Source organism: Bufo gargarizans, chromosome 1 (assembly GCF_014858855.1).
Source record: "Bufo gargarizans isolate SCDJY-AF-19 chromosome 1, ASM1485885v1, whole genome shotgun sequence".
In the NCBI taxonomy this organism is placed as follows: domain Eukaryota; kingdom Metazoa; phylum Chordata; class Amphibia; order Anura; family Bufonidae; genus Bufo; species Bufo gargarizans.
The window spans coordinates 259632982-259655015 of NC_058080.1; the positions used below are offsets into that span (position 1 = coordinate 259632982).

General features: G+C 43.2%; 1 protein-coding gene across 3 annotated transcripts in view; it reads right to left on the bottom strand.

Annotated features, from left to right (window-relative positions):
* Positions 1–2821: 2821 nt before the first annotated feature.
* The window catches only part of SMARCAD1 (SWI/SNF-related, matrix-associated actin-dependent regulator of chromatin, subfamily a, containing DEAD/H box 1), a 105067-nt gene continuing 85854 nt past the window's right edge, over positions 2822–22034 (bottom strand). For all 3 annotated transcript variants that reach the window (XM_044302707.1, XM_044302698.1, XM_044302714.1), the window contains 4 exons: positions 16467–16585; positions 15312–15494; positions 14429–14538; positions 2822–3321 (listed from right to left, as the gene is read on the bottom strand). In XM_044302707.1, coding sequence (XP_044158642.1) covers positions 3260–3321; positions 14429–14538; positions 15312–15494; positions 16467–16585 — 474 coding nt within the window. In that variant the 3' untranslated portion in view covers positions 2822–3259. The remainder of the gene's footprint in view (positions 3322–14428; positions 14539–15311; positions 15495–16466; positions 16586–22034) is intronic.

The window sequence follows — 22034 nt, forward strand, 5'->3', positions numbered from 1 at the left end:
AAAGAAAAAAAATACAAGGTCTGTGCCGGCATACATACATAATTCCTCTGGGTAGCCATCTTATATGCTTCTGGCCTATGTAAAAAAACTGTGAACTCTCATCTTCCCGAAGCCTGGGTCGCCTATGATATAGATAGACACTTTTATTAACACTACTCTGTAAGGCCAGCAATAAAAGGTCATAAAGGCTATACCAGGCCCAGCTCATCCTGTCCCTTAAGATTAGATCAGCTCGCTGTCAAGCCTGGCTGGAGCGTGACGTCATTAATTTCCAGGTCTGGTTTGAGGAGAGCTAATAGCCCCTTAATTAGCTCTGGGCATAAAACCAGTCCACTTTCATATTTCATTTATGAATCAACTTATGCCCTTTCTGACACCAGATCCAGGCTCTACAGAGTATTGTGGTTAATTGGGTATCAAATATGACTAGAGGATGTGATTCCTTAGCTGACCTATGGGTGGTAGAAGAACTACAGGTCCCAGCATTACCGTGTGTGGTCTCATTCTGTAGGTAAATAAATAAGGATCGCAAATATGTATTCTGTATAAAATATGCTGATGTATCAAGGAGATACGGGCTTAAGTATAATCCTCATTGTAGGAACTGAACTTTGATGGGGTCATAAAACACTTGGGGGCCATCCCTAGGCTTCACAGTCCCTCTGCTGCCATTGGCTGACAGGAGTAAGTCTCCTGCCCATGGGAGAGTTCATAAAAATCTGTGCACAAGGACAGAGGAGAGAGACCCATGGAACATCACCAGACACTTAATTGGACATTGACAGCATATCCCTGTATCAGAAGAACTTTGAGGGTCTCCCCTGATACATACTGAAAAGGGGTTTGCAAGGATTCAAAAAGGACATATGAACGACCATCTGAAAGCCTCCAGAGAAACTAAGTATTCTTTCATCTTTTTCCCTTTCATTTGAACTGTTGTGATTATTTATATTGTTATTATTATTCTGTAGATTTATAGTCATTTTCATTAGACTTGTATGCACTGCTTTTTACCGCTTATTAAAGATTATAAAATCTAAATAGCCAAGTCTTCCATATTCTAAGCTGCTGAACAACGTACCTTGCCTTTGAAGAGACGTTACCAGGTAGTTAGTTAAATTGCATTTAGGAATTGTAGCTTGGGGTGATTGACTGCGGTTGGTCAGTAAGTGATATCCGGTTCATCCACTGATCTGTGTGATAGTGAATGACCCGGATAGTCGGCTCGTGGACCGGGAACCCACATGGTGGCAGTTACCGAAGTGTAGTGGGGGGTGTTAGCCGGATGGTAATACCCCGGTCACGTGAGGTCTCTGTGTGTGCGCAGACTCCGTCACAGACCACTACGTCACAGCTGTGGGATCCGGAGCGGTCGGATCCATAGTTCGTGACAAGGTCCTCTTTAAAAATAATTTTCAGAAGAGGAGGAGGTAGGAGTCCATCTTCTTTCTCTGTATTTAGAGGTGGATAGAGAAAATGCAGATTAGAACTCCACCATAACAGAGTGAATTTCCTGGCAAAAAGGTCTGTCATTTCCTCTTCTAAAGTCTGACCGTGTCCTCCATGCACTTTTCAGATTAAAAAAATATATATTTTTCAGGCAATTTAATGGATCAAAAAGCGCATCTATGAGTATGCAGCCTTTGTGCCCATTTAAATTTACTTGTCGCATTATCACCACTATAAACCATGGATCAACAACCTCTGACACACCAGCTATTGTGAAACTACAACTCCTAGCATGCTTAAAGTATAACTGTCATCTTTTTTTTTTTTTTTTTGGAGTATTGGATTGTGGTGATTAATATCTCCTTGGTGGCCCTATTTCAACTTTTCACTGTGTATTCAATTACCCCTTAATTCCACAGTTTTGTTCCCTCTACTACCTATTTTTATCTGCGCTTAAAAATCAGGTTGCTATGCAGGTCCGTCCTCTGTGTTGAAGGACGGAGGACGCAGAAGCACGCAGCGTGCAAGGTCAGATTACAGACAGCCAGAGACTGTAAGTAAATGATTAAAGCCAGGTCCTCCCCGGCAGCTGATAACAGTGCCTGGGCTGTGTGCACTTCACCCTGTCCCTGCGCTTGGCAGACGCTCCCTCACTCAGCAGAGCTAGAGAAGTAGAGTTGAAGCAGCGCAGACCAGGGAAGGGAGATCTGCAGTCTGCTGAGTGTATTAAGAAAAGCAACAAGTGGTAAGAGGACCCCTTTGTGCTGCAGGAGATTAACCCTTTAGGGGGGGGGGGGGGCTCTGGTTACTGACACTCTTGGGGGGCTATTGTTACTGGCTAGTGAGGGCAGGCGGGATTAGCCTCAGGGTGAGGGCAGTGGCGGCCATCTTAACTGAATAGTGAAATTGCAGTTTTATGCAGACTGGTTGCTAAGGGCTGAATCTTATTAAATATGGGGTAAGTCAGTCTAATAGTAACTGATTCTGGAATATCATGTTATTAGTAACTACATATATAAAAATTGAAATTAGGGTCTAAGTGTGACAGTTATCCTTTAATTCACATTTAGGGGTATTCTGAGAAAAGCTCAGCAGCCTGAATGCTGGGAGTTGTAGTTCCACAACAGCTGGAGTGCCGGAGGTTGCTGACCCATGCTGTAATCAATTGCCAAGAGAGAGTCAGTATAGGGAATGTGTACAAAAAGAATGGTCCATTAATCGGGAACAAATATAAATATGTGGATTTTTTGGGGGTGTTTTAGCAATTAAATAAAAAAAATAACTTAAGAAATTCTAAATAAAGCCTGAGTATTAAATTTGCAATAACATAACAAAAGCAAAAAAAAAGGTTGCACATGCAACATAATGGGAATCTGCAAATATTTTATTTTCTGCAGTATAAAAAAAAAAATATGTATTCAGTTATTGGCATAGAAATAAAACTGGAGATACATTTAACAATGAGACAAAATAACAAAAATATACACATACGTCAGTATACAGCATTAAGGAGGTAGGGAAATGATATTGTACAAAAATACTGACATCTAAAGAACTAATGCATATTCATTGTTACAAACATCAAATTCGCATATCAAGAATGTTTTTTTTTTTTCCAAAAAGTTTATTCAGCTGCCACAGGTAGGAAATAGTACAGTTTGTCAACTTCAGTTCAAATGTACTAAAGTCATGTAAGTTAATAGCAGTTATTCTTATAGCAAATTGGAGCAAAGCTGTACAGGGTCCAAAGTTCTTAAAACCAATGGCTTTATACTGCATTTTCAGAATCGCACGTGCAGTGAAAGTCTTGTTAAAGACCTAGTGATGTTTTTAGAAGTGTTGCCATGTCAAGGGGTATGTTACCTTCATCACCTAGACAAAGAATTGAAAAGGTTATCATTCATTCACATTGAATACAAAAAGCAAAAACATAATAAAACTTCTGTTTCTCTGGTGCCTGGTAGTTCAGGAAACCAAATAATGACCCTTTTAACCCCTTAGTGACCACCCACGCGCCTTTTTACGGCGGTCACTAAGGGCCCTTAGGCTGGGCTGCGGCTTTTATAAGGCGGCCCAGTCTAAGCGCTGCATGCGTCCCCCTGCTCTAACAGCCCAGACCGGCAGGAGAGCTGATTTGGGCTGTTTAACGCTTTACATGCTGCAGGCAATGGTGCGCCGCATGTAAAGTGCTGACAGAGGGAGCGGACTCCATCTGTCTCCTATCGGCTCTCTGCAAACGTGATCGTGGGGTGCCAGTGTGTGTAAAGGCTAGCAGGGGTCTAATATAGGTCCCAAACCATCCTTAAGTAGTTTCCAGAAGGCTGTGCCTCTCTGGCGCAGCCTGCTGGTTAATGTCCGTAAAGCACGGACATTAAAATGCAATGCACTATAGCATGGATGTCAAACTCATGGCCCTCCAGATGTTGCAAAACTACAACTCCCATCATTCCCTGATAGCTGTAGTATGCCCAGGCATGATGGGAGTTGTAGTTTTGCAACAGCTGGAGGGCCACAAGTTTGACATCCCTGCACTATTAGGATAGTGCATTGCATTTTAACCACTTCAGCCCCGCTAGCTGAAACCCCCTTCATGACCAGAGCACTTTTTACACTTCGGCACTACACTACTTTCACCGTTTATCGCTCGGTCATGCAACTTACCACCCAAATGAATTTTACCTCCTTTTCTTCTCACTAATAGAGCTTTCATTGGGTGGTATTTTATTGCTGCTGACATTTTTACTTTTTTTGTTATTAATCGAAATGTAACGATTTTTTTGCAAAAAAATGACATTTTTCACTTTCAGCTGTAAAATTTTGCAAAAAAAAAAACATCCATATATAAATTTTTCGCTAAATTTATAGTTCAACATGTCTTTGATAAAAAAAAATGTTTGGGCAAAAAAAAAAAAATGGTTTGGGTAAAAGTTATAGCGTTTACAAACTATGGTACAAAAATGTGAATTTCCGCTTTTTGAAGCAGCTCTGACTTTCTGAGCACCTGTCATGTTTCCTGAGGTTCTACAATGCCCAAACAGTAGAAAAACCCCACAAATGACCCCATTTCGGAAAGTAGACACCCTAAGGTATTCGCTGATGGGCATAGTGAGTTCATAGAACTTTTTATTTTTTGTCACAAGTTAACGGAAAATTATGATGATTTTTTATTTTTATTTTTTTCTTACAAAGTCTCATATTCCACTAACTTGCGACAAAAAATAAAAAATTCTAGGAACTCGCCATGCCCCTCACGGAATACCTTGGGGTGTCTTCTTTCCAAAATGGGGTCACTTGTGGGGTAGTTATACTGCCCTGGCAATTTAGGGGCCCAAATGTGTGAGAAGAACTTTGCAATCAAAATGTGTAAAAAATTACCGGTGAAATCCGAAAGGTGCACTTTGGAATATGTGCCCCTTTGCCCACCTAGGCTGCAAAAAAGTGTGACACATCTGGTATCGCCGTACTCAGGAGAAGTTGGGGAATGTGTTTTGGGGTGTCATTTTACATATACCCATGCTGGGTGAGAGAAATATCTTGGCAAAAGACAACTTTTCATATTTTTTTATACAAAGTTGGCATTTGACCAAGATATTTTTCTCACGCAGCATGGGTATATGTAAAATGACACCCCAAAACACATTCCCCAACTTCTCCTGAGTACGGCGATACCAGATGTGGACACTTTTTTGCAGCCAAGGTGGGCAAAGGGGCACATATTCCAAAGTGCACCTTTCGGATTTCGCAGGCCATTTTTTACACATTTTGATTGCAAAGTTCTTCTCACACATTTGGGCCCCTAAATTGCCAGGGCAGTATAACTACCCCACAAGTGACCCCATTTTGGAAAGAAGACACCCCAAGGTATTCCGTGAGGGGCATGGCGAGTTCCTAGAATTTTTTATTTTTTGTCGCAAGTTAGTGGAATATGAGACTTTGTAAGAAAAAAGAAAAAAAAAATGAAAAATCATCATTTTCCGCTAACTTGTGACAAAAAATAAAAAATTCTAGGAACTCGCCGTGCCCCTCACGGAATACCTTGGGGTGTCTTCTTTCCAAAATGGGGTCACTTGTGGCGTAGTTATACTGCCCTGGCAATTTAGGGGCCCAAATGTGTAAGAAGTACTTTGCAATCAAAATGTGTAAAAAATGGCCTGTGAAATCCGAAAGGTGCTCTTTGGAATGTGTGCCCCTTTGCCCACCTTGGCTGCAAAAAAGTGTCACACATCTGGTATCGCCGTACTCGGGAGAAGTTGGGGAATGTGTTTTGGGGTGTCATTTTACATATAACCATGCTGGGTGAGAGAAATATCTTGGCAAAAGATAACTTTTCCCATTTTTTTTATACAAAGTTGGCATTTGACCAAGATATTTTTCTCACCCAGCATGGGTATATGTAAAATGACACCCCAAAACACATTGCCCAACTTCTCCTGAGTACGGCGATACCAGATGTGTGACACTTTTTTGCAGCCTAGATGCGCAAAGGTGCCCAAATTCCTTTTAGGAGGGCATTTTTAGACATTTGGATCCCAGACTTCTTCTCACACTTTCGGGCCCCTAAAAAGCCAGGGCAGTATAAATACCCCACATGTGACCCCACTTTGGAAAGAAGACACCCCAAGGTATCCAATGAGGGGCATGGCGAGTTCCTAGAATTTTTTTCTTTTTGCATAAGTTAGCGGAAATTGATTTTTTTTGTTTTTTTCTCACAAAGTCTCACTTTCCGCTAACTTAGGACAAAAATTTCAATCTTTCATGGACTCAATATGCCCCTCAGCGAATACCTTGGGGTGTCTTCTTTCCGAAATGGGGTCACATGTGGGGTATTTATACTGCCCTGGCTTTTTAGGGGCCCTAAAGCGTGAGAAGAAGTCTGGAATATAAATGTCTAAAAATGTTTACACATTTGGATTCCGTGAGGGGTATGGTGAGTTCATGTGAGATTTTATTTTTTGACACAAGTTAGTGGAATATGAGACTTAGTAAGAAAAAACAAAAACAAACAAAAAATTTCCGCTAACTTGGGCCAAAAAAATGTCTGAATGGAGCCTTACGGGGGGGGGGGGGGTTGGTCGGCGGGGGTGATCAATGACAGGGGGGTGATCACCCATATAGACTCCCTGATCACCCCCCTGGTAAGGCTCCATTCAGACGTCCGTATGATTTTTACGGATCCATGGATCGGATCCGCAAAACACATGCGGACGTCTGAATGGAGCCTTACAGGGGGGTGATCAATGACAGGGGGGTGATCAGGGAGTCTATATGGGTGATCACCCCCCTGTCACTGATCACCCCCCCTGTAAGGCTCCATTCAGACGTCCGTATGATTTTAACGGATCCATGGATCGGATCCGCAAAACACATGCGGACGTCTGAATGGAGCCTTACAGGGGGGTGATCAATGACAGGGGGGTGATCAGGGAGTGTATATGGGTGATCACCCGCCTGTCATTGATCACCCCCCTGTAAGGCTCCATTCAGACGTCCGCATGTGTTTTGCGGATCTGATCCATGTATCCATGGATCCGTAAAAATCATGCGGACGTCTGAATGGAGCCTTACAGGGGGGTGATCAATGACAGGGGGTGATCAGGGAGTGTATATGGGTGATCACCCCCCTGTCATTGATCACCCCCCTGTAAGGCTCCATTCAGACGTCCGTATGATTTTTACGGATCCATGGATCGGATCCGCAAAACACATGCGGACGTCTGAATGGAGCCTTACAGGGGGGTGATCAGGGAGTGTATATGCGTGATCACCCGCCTGTCATTGATCACCCCCCTGTAAGGCTCCATTCAGACGTCCGCATGTGTTTTGCGGATCCGATCCATGTATCCGTAAAAATCATACGGACGTCTGAACGGAGCCTGACAGGGGGGTGATGAATGACAGGGGGGTGATCAGGGAGTTTATATGGGGTGATCATGGGTTCATAAAGGGTTAATAAGTGACGGGGGGGGGGGTGTAGTGTAGTGTTTGGTGCGACTTTACTGACCTACCTGTGTCCTCTGGTGGTCGATCCTAACAAAAGGGACCACCAGAGGACTAGGTAGCAGGTATATTAGACGCTGTTATCAAAACAGCGTCTAATATACCTGTTAGGGGTTAAAAAAATCTGATCTCCAGCCTGCGAGCGAGCGATCGCCGCTGGCAGGCTGGAGATCCACTCGCTTACCTTCCGTTCCTGTGAGCGCGCGCGCCTGTGTGCGCGCGTTCACAGGAAATCTCGGCTCTCGCGGGAGGACGCGTATATGCGTCCACCCAGAAGAGCAGGGCCGCCGGCAGGACGCAATCCTGCGTACGGCGGTCCTGAGGATGTTAAAATCAATCAAAATGTTGTCTGTTATAGTCCCCTTGTGGGACTATTAAATGGTGAAAAAAATTAGGGTGGGTTCACATTACATTTTTCCAATCTGTTTAACGTATACAAAAAACGTATACGTTAAACGGATGCCTCAGACTGATGCTATACAGTGGCCTTCTTCACCATTGAGCTCCATTATAAAAAATAAAGTATACTTTTTTTTACCATTGTAAAAAAAAAAAAAAAAAAATATATATATATATATATATATATATATATATATATATATATATATATATATATATATATATATATATATATATATATATATATATATATATATATATATATATATATATATATATATATATATATATTTTTTTACTGGTCTCTGCAGGATACAAGAACGTGGTGTGCTGCATTTTTGCATCCTTTTCATCAAACGGAGGCATGAAAAGTGATGTGAATCCACCCTTAAATAAAAGAACTAATTCCAGTAAAAACAAAAAAATTTACCTTTTTTTAATTGAAAATACGATTTTCAATGAAAAAAAATTGCAAACAAATAAATAAAATATGTTTGGTATTGCTAAGCCCGTAACGAACCGCACTACATAAATATGATGTAAATTATCCCGTATGGTGAATGTTGTAAAAAAAAAAAAAAAAAAAAGAAGAAAAAACGTAGCACACGATCAAAAAGCGTAATTTACTCCAAAATTATGATACCAATGAAAACTACAAGTCGTCCTGCAAAAAAATAAAAATAAATCAAGCCCACACAAATCTCCACAGAAAGAAAAATCTAAAAAAGTTATGGGTCTTGGGAAGCGGCGATGCAAAAAGCCGGAATTAGACTTACCGGTAATTCATTTTCCACGAATCCACCATGACGGCCCAGAGAGATTGACCCCTGACCTCTGTAGGGGCAGGAACAGAGATAGGTTTAAAAGGACCCCTCCCACCACCATTCACCAGTGAGTTCCAGATTATAGTGCTACAATCACCAGTTTACAAGTGAGACAACTCAAAGTGTTGTGTTTTTTTTTTTTTTTTTTTTGGTATTACCTCATACCAAGGTTTTTTTTTTTTTTTTTTTTTTTTTTTAGGGCGGGATATCATGCCGTCATGGTGGATTCGTGGAAAATGAATTACCGGTAAGTCTAATTCCGGCTTTCCACTTCACCACCATGACGGCCCAGAGAGACATAACAGATTATATATGAACTAGGGTGGGGCAACGGCCTGAAGGACCTTGCGACCAAATGCGAGGTCGGAGGACCTGGATAAGTCGAGCCTATAATGTTTAATGAAGGTATTAACATTAGACCAGGTAGCAGCCTGGCATATTTGATTTAAGGAAGCTCCTGCCCTTTCAGCGAAGGAGGCAGATACCGCTCTTGTGGAGTGAGCCCGAATGACCTCTGGACAACTGATGCCCTCGATCTTGTAGCAGTCTGTAATAGTCTGTCTTACCCAACGGGCAATGGTAGATCTGGAAGCTGTCTTCCCTTTATTCTTACCACCGAAGAGCACTAATAAGTTGTCCACCTTCCTCAGGTTCTTAGTGACCTCTAGGTATTTTAGTACTGCTTGTCTGACGTCTAGCGTATGGAAACGTTCCTCACCAGAATTTTTAGGATCTACACAGAAGGAGGGCAGAATGATCTCCTGGTTCCTATGGAAGTCTGTTACTACCTTTGGCAAAAATGTAGGGTCTAGCCTCAAGGTGATACGGTCCTCCTGTACCCTGAGATATGGTTGTCTTATTGACAATGCCTGGATCTCACTCAGTCTTTTTGCTGATGTTATGGCTATAAGAAAAGCCACCTTATGAGAAAGATTCTTCAGGGAACTTGCGTCCATGGGTTCATAGGGTGGACCTGTGAGTCCTCTAAGGATGATGTTTAAGTCCCAGGTAGGCATCCTCGATCTGAGGGACGGTCTTAGTCTGGCTGCAGACCTTAGGAATCTTTGGATCCATCTATGGCTGGCCAATTCGGAATCGAAGTAGGCGCTAAGTGCTGAGACCTGGACTCTCAGGGTAGAAGGACTTAACCCTAACTCTAGTCCCTTCTGAAGGAAATCCAGAATCTTCTGTATATTTGGTCTGGTTTGATCTGGGGCTTCGTCGCCCGACCAGGTGCAGAATCTTTTCCAGATCTTGAAATAAATGGAGTTAGTCACCTTCTTTCTGCTGGCCTTTAAGGTAGATATAACACCCTCAGAGAGACCTCTCTGCCTTAGGAGGTTGGACTCAGGATCCAGGCCGAGAGGCTGAAGATTTCCGGATGGGGATGGAGAACCGGCCCCTGGATCAGGATATCCTTTCTCCTTGGGAGAATAAATGCTTCCTGTGGAGAGAGTTTGGTTAGGATCGAGAACCAGCTCCTCTTGGGCCAGTACGGGGTGACCAGGATTACTCTGGCTCTGTCCCTGATGATCTTCTGGAGAACCCTTGGGATTAATGGGAATGGAGGGAAGGCATATGCAAGGACCCAGTCCCAGTGCAGGGAGAAGGCGTCGATCGCTAGGGGCCCGTCCCTTGGGTTTAGGGAGCAAAAGGTTGATACCTTTGCGTTTGTCCTTGTGGCGAATAGGTCTATTACTGGAAGACCCCATCTCTGGACAATCAAACTGAAGATCTCGGCGTTTAAGGCCCATTCTCCCTGGTCTATGGTAGTCCTGCTGAGGAAGTCTGCTGCACAGTTTAGGCTTCCTTTTAAATGAACTGCCGATATTGATTTTACGTTTTTTTCCCCCCAGAGGAAGATTTTCCTGGATAGACATTCCAGCTTCTGAGATCGTGTGCCCCCCTGATGCTTGAGGTAGGACACGGTCGTTATATTGTCTGAATAGACCTTTATATGTTGGTTTTGTAGTTTTGGAGCAGCTGTTCGTATTGTCTCCCAAACTGCCCTGAGCTCCCTGTAGTTGGAGGACTGGGCTGCAATCCTTGGAGGCCAATCTCCCTGGTACAGATCGGAGTAAATTTTTGCGCCCCATCCTTTTAGGCTGGCATCGGTCTGAATATGCACTGCTGGGGTCTTGAACCAGACCATGCCCTTTCTTAAATTTCTTGTGTGAAGCCACCACCGGACTGAAGACTTTACGTGGCCCGGGATCAGGATCTTTTTGTCCAACGAGGTCAGATTTTTGTCCCATTTCCTTAAAAGCCAGGACTGAAGGGCTCTGTAATGGGCTTGGCACCATGGGACTGCTACAATGCAGGCTGTCATCTGACCTAAAAGGCTCATCGTTTCTCTGAACGAGAAGGAGCGACGTCTCAGGAAGGCTCTGATTGATGACTGTAGGTTCTGGATTCTTTCTGCCGGAAGGAATGTTGTTTGTTTTTCTGAATCCAGCAAAACCCCTAGGAATTTTACCCTGGTATTCGGAACTAGGGAGGATTTCTTTAGGTTTATCACCCAAACCTAAATATGTCAGAAGGGAGCAGAAGATTTCTTGATCTGCTATAGACTGACCTACCGTGTTTGAAATAAGTAGAAAGTCGTCTAGATAAGGGACCACCGTCACCCCCTGAGGTCTCAGGGAGGCGACCATCTCTACCACCAGTTTCGTGAAAATCCTTGGGGCTGAGGCCAGCCCGAAGGGGAGAGCCACGAACTGGAAGTGGTGAACAGACCCCTCGTGATCCCTTACTGCAAAGCGCAGGAACCTCTGAGACTGGGAGTGAATGGGAACATGATAATATGCGTCCTTCAGGTCGATTGTACAGAGGGACGCATCCTTTTGGATTAAGGGGATGGTAGAATTTAAAGATTCCATCTTGAACCTTTTGTAGATCACAAATTTGTTTAGCCTCTTTAGATTTATGATCGTCTTCCTCTTTTTTAGAGGATGATGCATCCTCCTCTAAATCCTCGGAGTCAGAGGGGATGTCTGCCCCCCTGGGTCTTTTCGGTGGGCGGATCTCCCTGGTATCCTCACGGAGGGAGGCCAAAGAAGATTTAACCTCCTCCTGGATCATGGATCTGAACTCCTGCATGATTGAGGGCTGTTCATCTCTCACTATCTTAGTGATGCAATCCTTGCACAGTTTTTTTGTGTAATCCTCAGGAAGCCTGACGGTACACTGGATGCATCTGGCGGTCTTCTTAACTTTTTTTTAAAGTAAGTTTGGCCTAGCGAGAGAGAGAGAGAGGCAGCCCATTTAATTAATGTCAATCTGGTATAGGAGCAAAATTAAATGCAGTATACCAGCAGACACCACCAGGGGGAGGGGACAGTGGTTACCCTCTAAGGCACAACCTCCCCCTGTAGCCAACTAATAAGCCGCCGTGCCCAGGTGGGCTACTCACGCTAGGGCGCTCTGGAGCGGTCTGCTCCTTCTGCTGTGTCTCCTTCTCCTGGTCCGACATCTCTGGTAGGAGAGCGATGCAGATAGCGCAGCGGGAAAGCTGTTAGCGTCCTTTTTATGAAAAACCATCTACTTCCGGGTTCCGGCCTGCGGCCCGGAAGTGACGTCAGACGCGCGCGACGGCCGCGAGCGTCTTTCCGGTCGGCTACCTCCGAGAGGTAGGCGACCCGCGGCATTCTCAGGGCAGGCTTCCCTCACAAGGGAGCGTGACCCCGGCGTCCCCTGTCAGCTTGAGAACGAGTCCGCCGGAGAGCAGGGGACGCATCCCTGGGTGAAAAGGAGCCACAAGGGAGGCAAGAGCACCACCGATGCGGTCACCCAGGTACTAGAAAATAATAAACGAGGTCCACTTCACCTCCCTGGAAGCCAGAGAGGACTTTACTCTGTCCTGGCCACTATAGGGGCAGGAACACACTGGTGAATGGTGGTGGGAGGGGTCCTTTTAAACCTATCTCTGTTCCTGCCCCTACAGAGGTCAGGGGTCAATCTCTCTGGGCCGTCATGGTGGTGAAGTGGAAAGATTTTTTTCCTTCAAAGTAGTAAAACTGAAAAAAAAAAAAACATATGTATTTGGCATCGCTGTAATCGTACTAAGAGAGAATAAAGATATTATGTTATTTATACCGAAAACTGAACGTCGTAGCGTTTATAATGTAAAAACTCCATGGCAGTATTGCTGTTTTCCATCTCCCTCCCAGAAAGAGTAAATAAGAGTTAATCAGAAAGTTACGTTTACCGCAAAATGACGCCATTAAAGGGAATCTGTCACCTGCTTTTACCATTTTAAGCTGTCACCATCGCCATGTTCACTAAAGTACCTTATTTCCTGCAGTCGTCGTCTTACTTTATTTTGTTTTGTCCTTTTGATATAAAAAGCCCTTTTTATGATATGCTAATGAGGCTCTAAGGTGCCCAGAGGGGCGTTTTTTCCTCTCTGGTGCCCAGTGACGCCCCCCTGCAGTGCCCAGCACGCCTTAATTTGAATCCTAAGAACGCCTCCTGATCCTCAAATAACCTCCCACAGCCCCGGCAAATGGTTCTGCCCCCTCCCCACGTCATCGTCTACCTTCTAGAAATGCCCCGTCCTTCTTCCTGTAGGCAGTGAGAAATCTCGCCCATGCGCATAACCGCCTGTGCGATCATTAACCTCCTCAAGGCAACAGTGCTCAGATTACGTCACTGGGCTCGGCGCATGCCCAGTGAGACTTTTGAGGCTGTTGCCCTGAGGAGGTTGATGATCGCGCAGGCGGTACTGCGCCTGCAAGAGATTTCTGGCCGCCGACAGGAAGAAGGACTGGGCATTTCTAGAAGGTAGACGATGACGTGTGGAGGGGGCGGAACCATTTGCCGGGGCTGTGGGAGGTTATTTGAGGATCAGGAGGCATTCTTGGGATTCAAATTAAGGCGGGCTGGGCACTGCAGGGGGGCGTCACTGGGCACCAGAGAGGAAAAAAACGCCCCTCTGGGCACCTTGGAGCCTCATTAGCATATCATAAAAAGGGCTTTTTTTTTATCAAAAGGACAAAACGAAATAAAGTAAGAAGACGACTTCAGGAAATAAGGTACTTTAGTTAACATGGCGATGGTGACCGCTTAAAATGGTAAAAGCAGGTGACAGATCCCCTTTAAAACTACAACTTGTCCCGCAAAAAACAAGCCCTCATACAGCTATATAGACAGGAAAAAAAAAAAGTTATAGCTCTTGGAAGGCGACGATGAAAAAAGGAAGAAAAACACAGTAAGGCCCAAAACAGGCTGGTCACTAAGGGATTAAACAAAACTAGCCCTGTGTCAGATTAGTGGGTAAGTCACCTGATACCCTACAATGGTCAGGTATCTTCCAGGGTACAAAGTCTCAACATACTGTATGTATGCATCTATAACCTGACGTGGAGTCTACAGACACATACAATAATATGCAGCACTGGAAGACAGAGGACTTACCAGTAAGAACACATAACTGTGTGTCTATGTACCTTGGGGTTCTGAAGACACAAAATTATCAGAACTTTGCTGTAGAAAATGCAGAAAAAAGCCCTAGCAGATGGTGATCCATGTTTGGTCTGGCCACCTCTCTACATATTTGCAGTGCTGCAGCCAGATCTCTGCCGGTCCCCATTATAGTGAATGGGGCCAGGCGGACCTCAGGCAGCGCAGGCTGTACACGGTAGTTACAGCAGGCTGTCCCTGCTGAAATTGCCTGCTGGAACAAGTGACTCCAGTGTGAAACACGCCCAAGATGGGGCATTGCAGCAGAAATGAACTTTAAACGGAAATCTGAGGCATACCTGTATCTGTTGTAGTCATATCTTGTTCCAGTCTTAACTTCTGTTGACTAATTTTTAACATGGACTCCTCAATTGTTCCTTTGCCGATCAATCGGGTAACAGTAACTTCCCTTGGGGGAGGGGGAAAATAAAATAGGTAAATTACTGCTAACAATACTTTTTGTACAAACTAAGGGGGAGTTTATCACTTCCTGCAAACCAGGTTCAGAGTGTGAAAAAAGGCACACATTTTGGCAAATCCAATTATCGCACTAAAATTTGAGATCTTGAAACTGTACATCACTCTCACAGCACTTAAACTGCGTCCACTTTTTTTTTATCAGGAGACATTACTTCCTTCTCCCAACAGTTTTATCATAATTTACGCCAGGAAATTGTTGTCAATTATGGGTGAAATCTACAGCATCTAATGGCTGTTGTGCTGTAGAGCTCCGTTTGCTGCTTCAGTGCCTCTGAATAAACTCTGAACATCTTATTCCAATAGACTATGACTGGCATATTAAACATAACTGTTTTGTTCTATAGTATCACATGAACTAACCGCCCGCCAATATGTTCAGTCTGCTCCCCAGATGTCACCAAACCAGCTGAAGTGAGCATGTACGGTATATTTCATTCAAAGTGAGCTCTACTTTTATTCCTGAGGGAACACAGATCCTTCTTTTCTCCCACATCTGCTGTCAGGGCACACTCTGGATTCCCCATTTTTGAAAGTATGTACATGGGGGAAAGTATACCAATAGAAGACTAAAACATTTGTATTACTGTACTACCTTCCGCTCACTGCTTTGTTTCTTTTACTAACCGACTGGTGATAATGATACAATAATGCATGAAAATTGCTAATAATAGAAGTAACAATACCAAAAGAGTAAGTCCTTACTTTGTCTGCCCTACTCTGTGGCAACGATCTTCTGCCTGCTTGTCATTGTAAGGATTACAGTCGATGTCATGAAGGATTACAACGTTGGCTGAAGTAAGATTGATCCCAAGTCCACCCGCTTTAGTAGACAGAAGGAATATGAATATATCCATGTCGGTATTGAACTGATCTATAAGATGTATCCTGTGATAAAAGAAAATCTTTGTTTAAATCTTGGTAACACGAGATTTAACAAAACACTCCAATGATGATTTAAAGGGGTTGTCCACCTTTGAGGTCGTATCTCAGGCTGTAGAGCAGCTAGCACTGTGATCTAGGGACTAAGCTCATACCTCTAACTGCTATACAGTAACATATGGAGACTGAAGTACTCCCTCCCTCCTTTCAGCCTGCTCTAACCTGAGCCAGTATGGAGGAAAAGCAAGACTGATTGCCACCATAACCCAGGCGTTTTAAAAAAAATGACACTATAAAAAAAAAGCAGTCTTTTGGTGCTTTCAGAGGGGTATAAAACATTTGTTTTATTGCACCAATATTATGGACTCTTCCACAGTACATAAGAATCAGAGTTATGTGCAGTCACCACAGTTCTGATGAACTGCAGTAGGTTCAGGTTCTCTTAATATTGGAGCAATAGAACATTACGCCCATCTGAAAGCAGCGTTAGTACATTTTATTAGGTTTATGGATTTACAATTATTAATGAGGGCTACAGTTTGAATAGGAGAATGGAAAATTATATACCTACAATTATATACCTAATAGTTGCATGCAAGAATTAGTAAACGTGTTCCTGCAATTCTGGCATTTCTTTAACATGTGCAGCAGTGAACGTAGACGTGTGGTATGTAAGAACGCCTCAAATCTTCTCACATCAGTTTTTTGAAGAATGCATTTTCTTTGCACTTTAGGGCAATGTTTGGTTAGAATGACTGCAAAGTTGCATGAGGGTGGTTGCATGCATTAAATTGTCTTCTGAATACATGGCATGCTGTGCGCTCTTACCTGTCTGCAATCTACACTATATATTTTTAACACATTTGTGAATGACCACTAAATACTGCATGACTCTTGACAGTGAAAGTGTTAATTCACTGCTGTACACAGTAAGAATAAACGGTAAAAATCAATGCATAATACACAATTTCTATGTACCTTTCAGAGATTTGAGTTTTCCCATCCAGCCGAATATATCTATGCTGGTGATGTTTCAGGAAAACTTCTAGAATATCCAACATCATGGTGAACTGGCTGAACAGTACCACTCTGCTGCCCTGCAACAAAAATACAAAATATGCAAATCCAATTAAAGCGCAATATTCCTTTTAATATCTTAGCTGCACATGTGAAGGCAAGTAAGGGCTTGTTCACACAAACGTGTGCTGCCCGTTGCCGTATTGCGGACCCGCAAGACACGGGCACCATTCCATGGCCATTTCGCATCACGGGTGCGGACCCATTCATTTCAATGGGTCTGCAAAGCCGGAGAAGCGGAATGTAAGAACGGAACACTACGGAGTGCTTTCTGGGTTCCCGTTCCATGCTTCCGCACCGCAAAAAAATAGAACTTGCTCTTTTTGTGAAACTGAAGGATCACGGACCCATTGCGCCTGCAATTTGCGGTCCACAGCACGGGCATGGTCTTCACACGTTCGTGTGAACGAGCCCTAAATCTGAGAAAATACCAAAGGTTTGTCGGCCTCTCTTGGTCTGGTTAATACAACTGCAACAACTGTAGAGAAAAAGACCATGGATCACACATCCATATGCCATGCATTGATCTATTCATGCGAAGCACAATTTATAAGGTTCTTTGTACAAGTCTTCTCCCCTTTCTTGGGGGTTCCTACACTGATTCAGCATACCACCACATGGCGACCGCTGCTGCCAGAACGCACGGTACTGCAGGTGGCAGACCCTGACAGCACCCCTGCTGCTAAGTGGTTTTAAATGGCAAAAACTATGTTTGATGACACACTCCATTTATCTGGGGTTTTTATACTGATATCATATTCTCAGGATAGGTCATCAATAGGAGATCAATAAGGTCCAAATCCCGGGACCCCCCCGCTGATCAGCAGTTTAAAGCCATGGTGCTCACCAGCGCTACCGTGAGCGGTGTTCTCACAGTTTACCAAGTACAGCGCCGTCCATCTGTGTTTCAACTGTATATCAGCCTGTAATTCTGCAATGTATTTTGAGTTGTACCTGTACCCGCTGAATTATAAAGCGCTGTGGAATATGGTGGTACTATATAAGATTATTTTATAGAGGCTGAGCTTGGTATTGCCACTCGGCCCCATGCACTTGAATGGGACTGGGCTGTGCTTAGGCCTATATCGCCTGGCACCAACAGCAATGATATTCACATGAATGGGAGCTGAGCTGCAGTCTGCTCGCACAGCCATGACATGGGGGACAGAACTTTCTGCTTTGGCTCCGTCCAATGCGTTGTTTCCCAGCTGATTTCTGGGGGTGTTGGTGTTAAACCCACAAGACCTGATACTGATGACCCACTTTGTGGGTTGGTCATCAATATCTAGACACTGGAAAGCCCATTTAAAACAGAAGGACGAGAATATAGGAGCCACTTGTTCTATACTTAGGACCGGATACTTTCACTGAAGACTATACTAAGGGTCCATTCACACGTCCGTGGTGTGTTGCGGACCCGCAACACACCCGGCCGGCACCCGCTATAGAAATGTCTATTCTTGTCCGCAGCTGCGGACAAGGATAGGACATGTTCTATCTTTTGTGGAGCTGCGGACCGGAAGTTCGGGGCCGAAAACCGGAAGTTCGGGACCACGCTCCGCAAATGCGGAAGTGGAGAGCACATAGTGTGCTCTCCGCTTCACGTCCAGGCCCATAGAAAATGAATGGGTCCGCACCCGTTCCGCAAAATTGCGGAACGGGTGCGGACCCTTTTGCGGACGTGTGAATGGACCCTAAGAAGCATATACTTTAGTGGGGTAAAAAAAAATGTGCACCCACAAACTTTCAAGATACCTTTAAATACAAACTATTTCAATCTTTCCCATAAATCAGTAGTACAAGCAGGGACAAAAAACAAAACAAAAAAAACTATCAAACAATATATTTTATTACATAAAAATGCTTCTTTTTCCACTTATCAGCATTAATTCATTCGTATAATAAGTCTTCAGAGAAAAATGTTCTGTTTCACTGAGAGACCAGGTTACAGAAGCTGCCCACAGACTGCTACTACTTCTAGGGGTTCTACTCCCTCCCTCATGTCTCCCTGGGATAATTCTGCTGGCATGACTAGATGACGCTATCCCACTGCTATCCTGGCGCTGCTCTCCAAATATTACATTTTTTATGATTTGTTCTTGAAAATCAAGATATGTTCCTCGGTTCCCTGCTTTTTGGAACATGACAAAAGAATTATACAGAGTTATTTGCATAAGGTGGGCTGCAAGTTTCTTATACCAAATGTGGGATTTCCTGACCGCGCTATAGGGCTGCAAGGTCCACCCCACCCATATATTTATTGTAATCCTGTATGCAGACAGGTTTACAGACGGTGGTATTTGTTCCGCGCACAGGAACAGGGCTGCTACTGTCTGGATGTATAGATGTCATTATGAGGACATCTTTTTTGTCTCAATATTTTACAAGTAAGATGTCCCCATTGCAAAGGCCCTTTATTTCCCCAGACTTCAATTTTTGGATCACAAAAGGCTTGGGCAGGCCTCTTTGATTTCGTCATATTGTGCAACATGCCACGGTCTTTCTGACTGAAAGGCAACTGAAAAGGGGTACGCTGGTGTAATAATTGTCGACGTACAAGTGGTACCCCTTATCTAAAAGACGGTGCCAAAAGATCCCACACTATTTTACCTGCCACATTGAGGGAAGGGGGGCATTCAGGAAGGCAAAACTGGGTATCTTTGCCTTCATACAGTATGAATTTATAGGTGTAGCCAGATCCGCTCTCACAGAGCTTATACATTTTTAGCCCAAATTGTGCCCTCTTCCTTAGCAAATATTGGCGAAATTGAAGCCTGCCTTTAAAAAAGGACAAGTGACTCATCCACAGCAATATTTTTTTTTTTATGGGGTGTAGGCCTCTTTAACCCCTTAAGGACCTTCCCATTTTTCACATTAAGGACCAGGCCATTTTTTTTACAAATCCAACATGTGTCAATTTATGTGGTGATAAATTTAAAATGCTTTTACTTATCCAGGCCATTCTGAGATTGTTTTCTCGTCACATATTGTACTTCATGACAGTGGTAAATTCGAGTAAAAATATTTCATTTTTGGTTTATAAAAAAAATACCAAATTTCCCCAATTTTTTTTTTTAAATTGGCAATTTTCCAAATTTACATTTCTCTGCCTTTAAAAACAGATAGTGATACCTCCTAAAATAGTTATTACTTTATATTTCCATATTTTGTAAATTACATTATTTTTTAGGGACGATAGAAGGCTTCGAAGCAAATTTTGAAATTTTTCTGAAAATTTCCAACCCCTTTTTTTTTTTTTTTAAGGACCAGTTCAGGTCTGAAGTCACTTTGTGAGGCTTACATGATAGAAACTAAGCGTGGGCGATATGGCCTAAAATCTATATTGCGATATAATTTTAAGCATGTGCGATATGTTATATATATTGCAATATAGTCTATATTTCAGGGGGTTAAACTTTTTTTTTTTAAACTTTTTATTTAATAACTATTAGCCTCCTTAGGGGCTAGAACCCTTGTCTTATTCACCCTAATAGAGCTCTATTAGGGTGAATAGGATTTCACACTCTCCCTGATGCCCTGTGCATAGTGCACACAGCAGCAGGGAGCCGACTATGGAACCCAGGGCTTGAGTAGCATCCTGGCTGCCATGGTAACCGATCGGAGCCCCGCAGATTACACTGCTGGGGCTCCGATCAGAAGCTGCCACCCTGGGGCCACTGCCACCATAGATTTACTTGTGTGTGTGATTTACTTTAGAAGAGGGGGAGCAGAAGGGAGGGGCTGTGGCCACTGCGCCACCAATGAATATAGTTAATATGCCTGAATACAAACGTAGCCTGCATGTGCCGGCCAGATCCCATACCTGGCCTCTATTACTGCGCACCGTGATCCGCCGCAATTAACCCCTCAGCACCGCAGTGGTCACAGTCCCTCCTCCTCCTAGTCTGTTCTCATTGGTGGTCAGCGGCAGCCGCACACAGTGGGGAGGGAGGGACTCCCTTCTTCTCCACTGTGCCGGCTCAGGAGAACATGGTGCATGCAGAGAGCGGCGCATGCCACGTTCTACCTCGATATGGCGATATAAACAAAATCTCTATCGTTGGCCAACTTTATATCGTTTATATCGCATATCGTCTATATCGCCCAACCCTAATAGAAACCACTCATAAATGGCCCCATTTTAGAAACGACACCCCTCAAGGTACTCAAAACTGACTTTAGGTGTTCCACAAGAATTAAAGGAAAATGGAGATGAAATTTCAGAATTTTACTTTTTTGGCAGATTTTTACATTTTTTCCAGTAACAAATCTAGGGTTAACAGCTGAACAAAACTCAGTATTTATTACCCCGATTCTGTAGTTTACAGAAACACCCCATGTGTGGTTGTAAACTGCTGTACGGGCACACGGCAGGGCGCAGAAGAAAAGGAACGCCATATGGTTTTAGGAAGGCAGATTTCATAGAATAATTTTAAGTTGCCATGTCACATTTGAAGACCCCCTGATGCACCCCTAGAGTAGAAACTCCCCCCCAAAAATTACGCCATTTTGGAAACTATGGGATAAGGTAGAGTTGATTCAATTTCGATACCATAAAAAAGTATTGCGATACTCTATACCATTCGATTTAAGGTGACAAAAGTTATTTTTGACACACTACTTTAATTTTCTTTTACGATGTTCACCTGAGGGGTTAGGCCATGTGATATTTTTATACAGCAAGTTCTTACAAATGCGGCGATACCTAATACGTATACTTTTTTTTTATTTATTTAAGTTTTACACAATAACAGCATTTTTGAAACAAAAAAAAAAATCATGTTTTAGTGTCTCCATATTCTGAGCCATATTTTTTTATTGTTTAGGCGATTGTCTCAGGTAGGTTCTCATTTTTTTCGCTATGAGATGACGGTTTGATTTGTACTATTTTAGGGTGCATATGACTTTTTGATCGCTTGGTATTACACTTTTTGTGAAGTAAGGTGACAAAAAATGGCTTTTTTTTTTTTTTTTTACAGTGTTCAACTGAGGGGTTAGGTCATGTGGTATTTTGTATAGAGCAGGTTGTTACAGATGCGGCGATACCCGGGTTCCGATCACCACCCGCCGGGCGGCGGTGATCTGAACTATACAGTACGTCATGGGTCCTTAAGGACTCGGGAACCATGCCGCACCGGTACATCATGGGTCCCTAAAAGGTTAAATAAAATGTGTAAAAAAATTATAAATAAAAAGTAAAATATTAAGTATTAATCACCCCCTTTCCCAATTTCGCACATATAAAATGTATAAACAATAAATAAACATTACATATCGCCACATCAGAAAAGTCCAAACTATTAAAATATTAAAAAAATCTATGCGGTGAACGCTGGAACAAAAAAAAAAAAAAAAAAATTGCGTGATTCGCCATTTTTTTAAATGCGGAATGCACGTGGCTTTTTCGATTTATTTTTTCGTGTGGTATCGAATGGTATCACAATACTTTTTGATGGTATCGAAACCGAA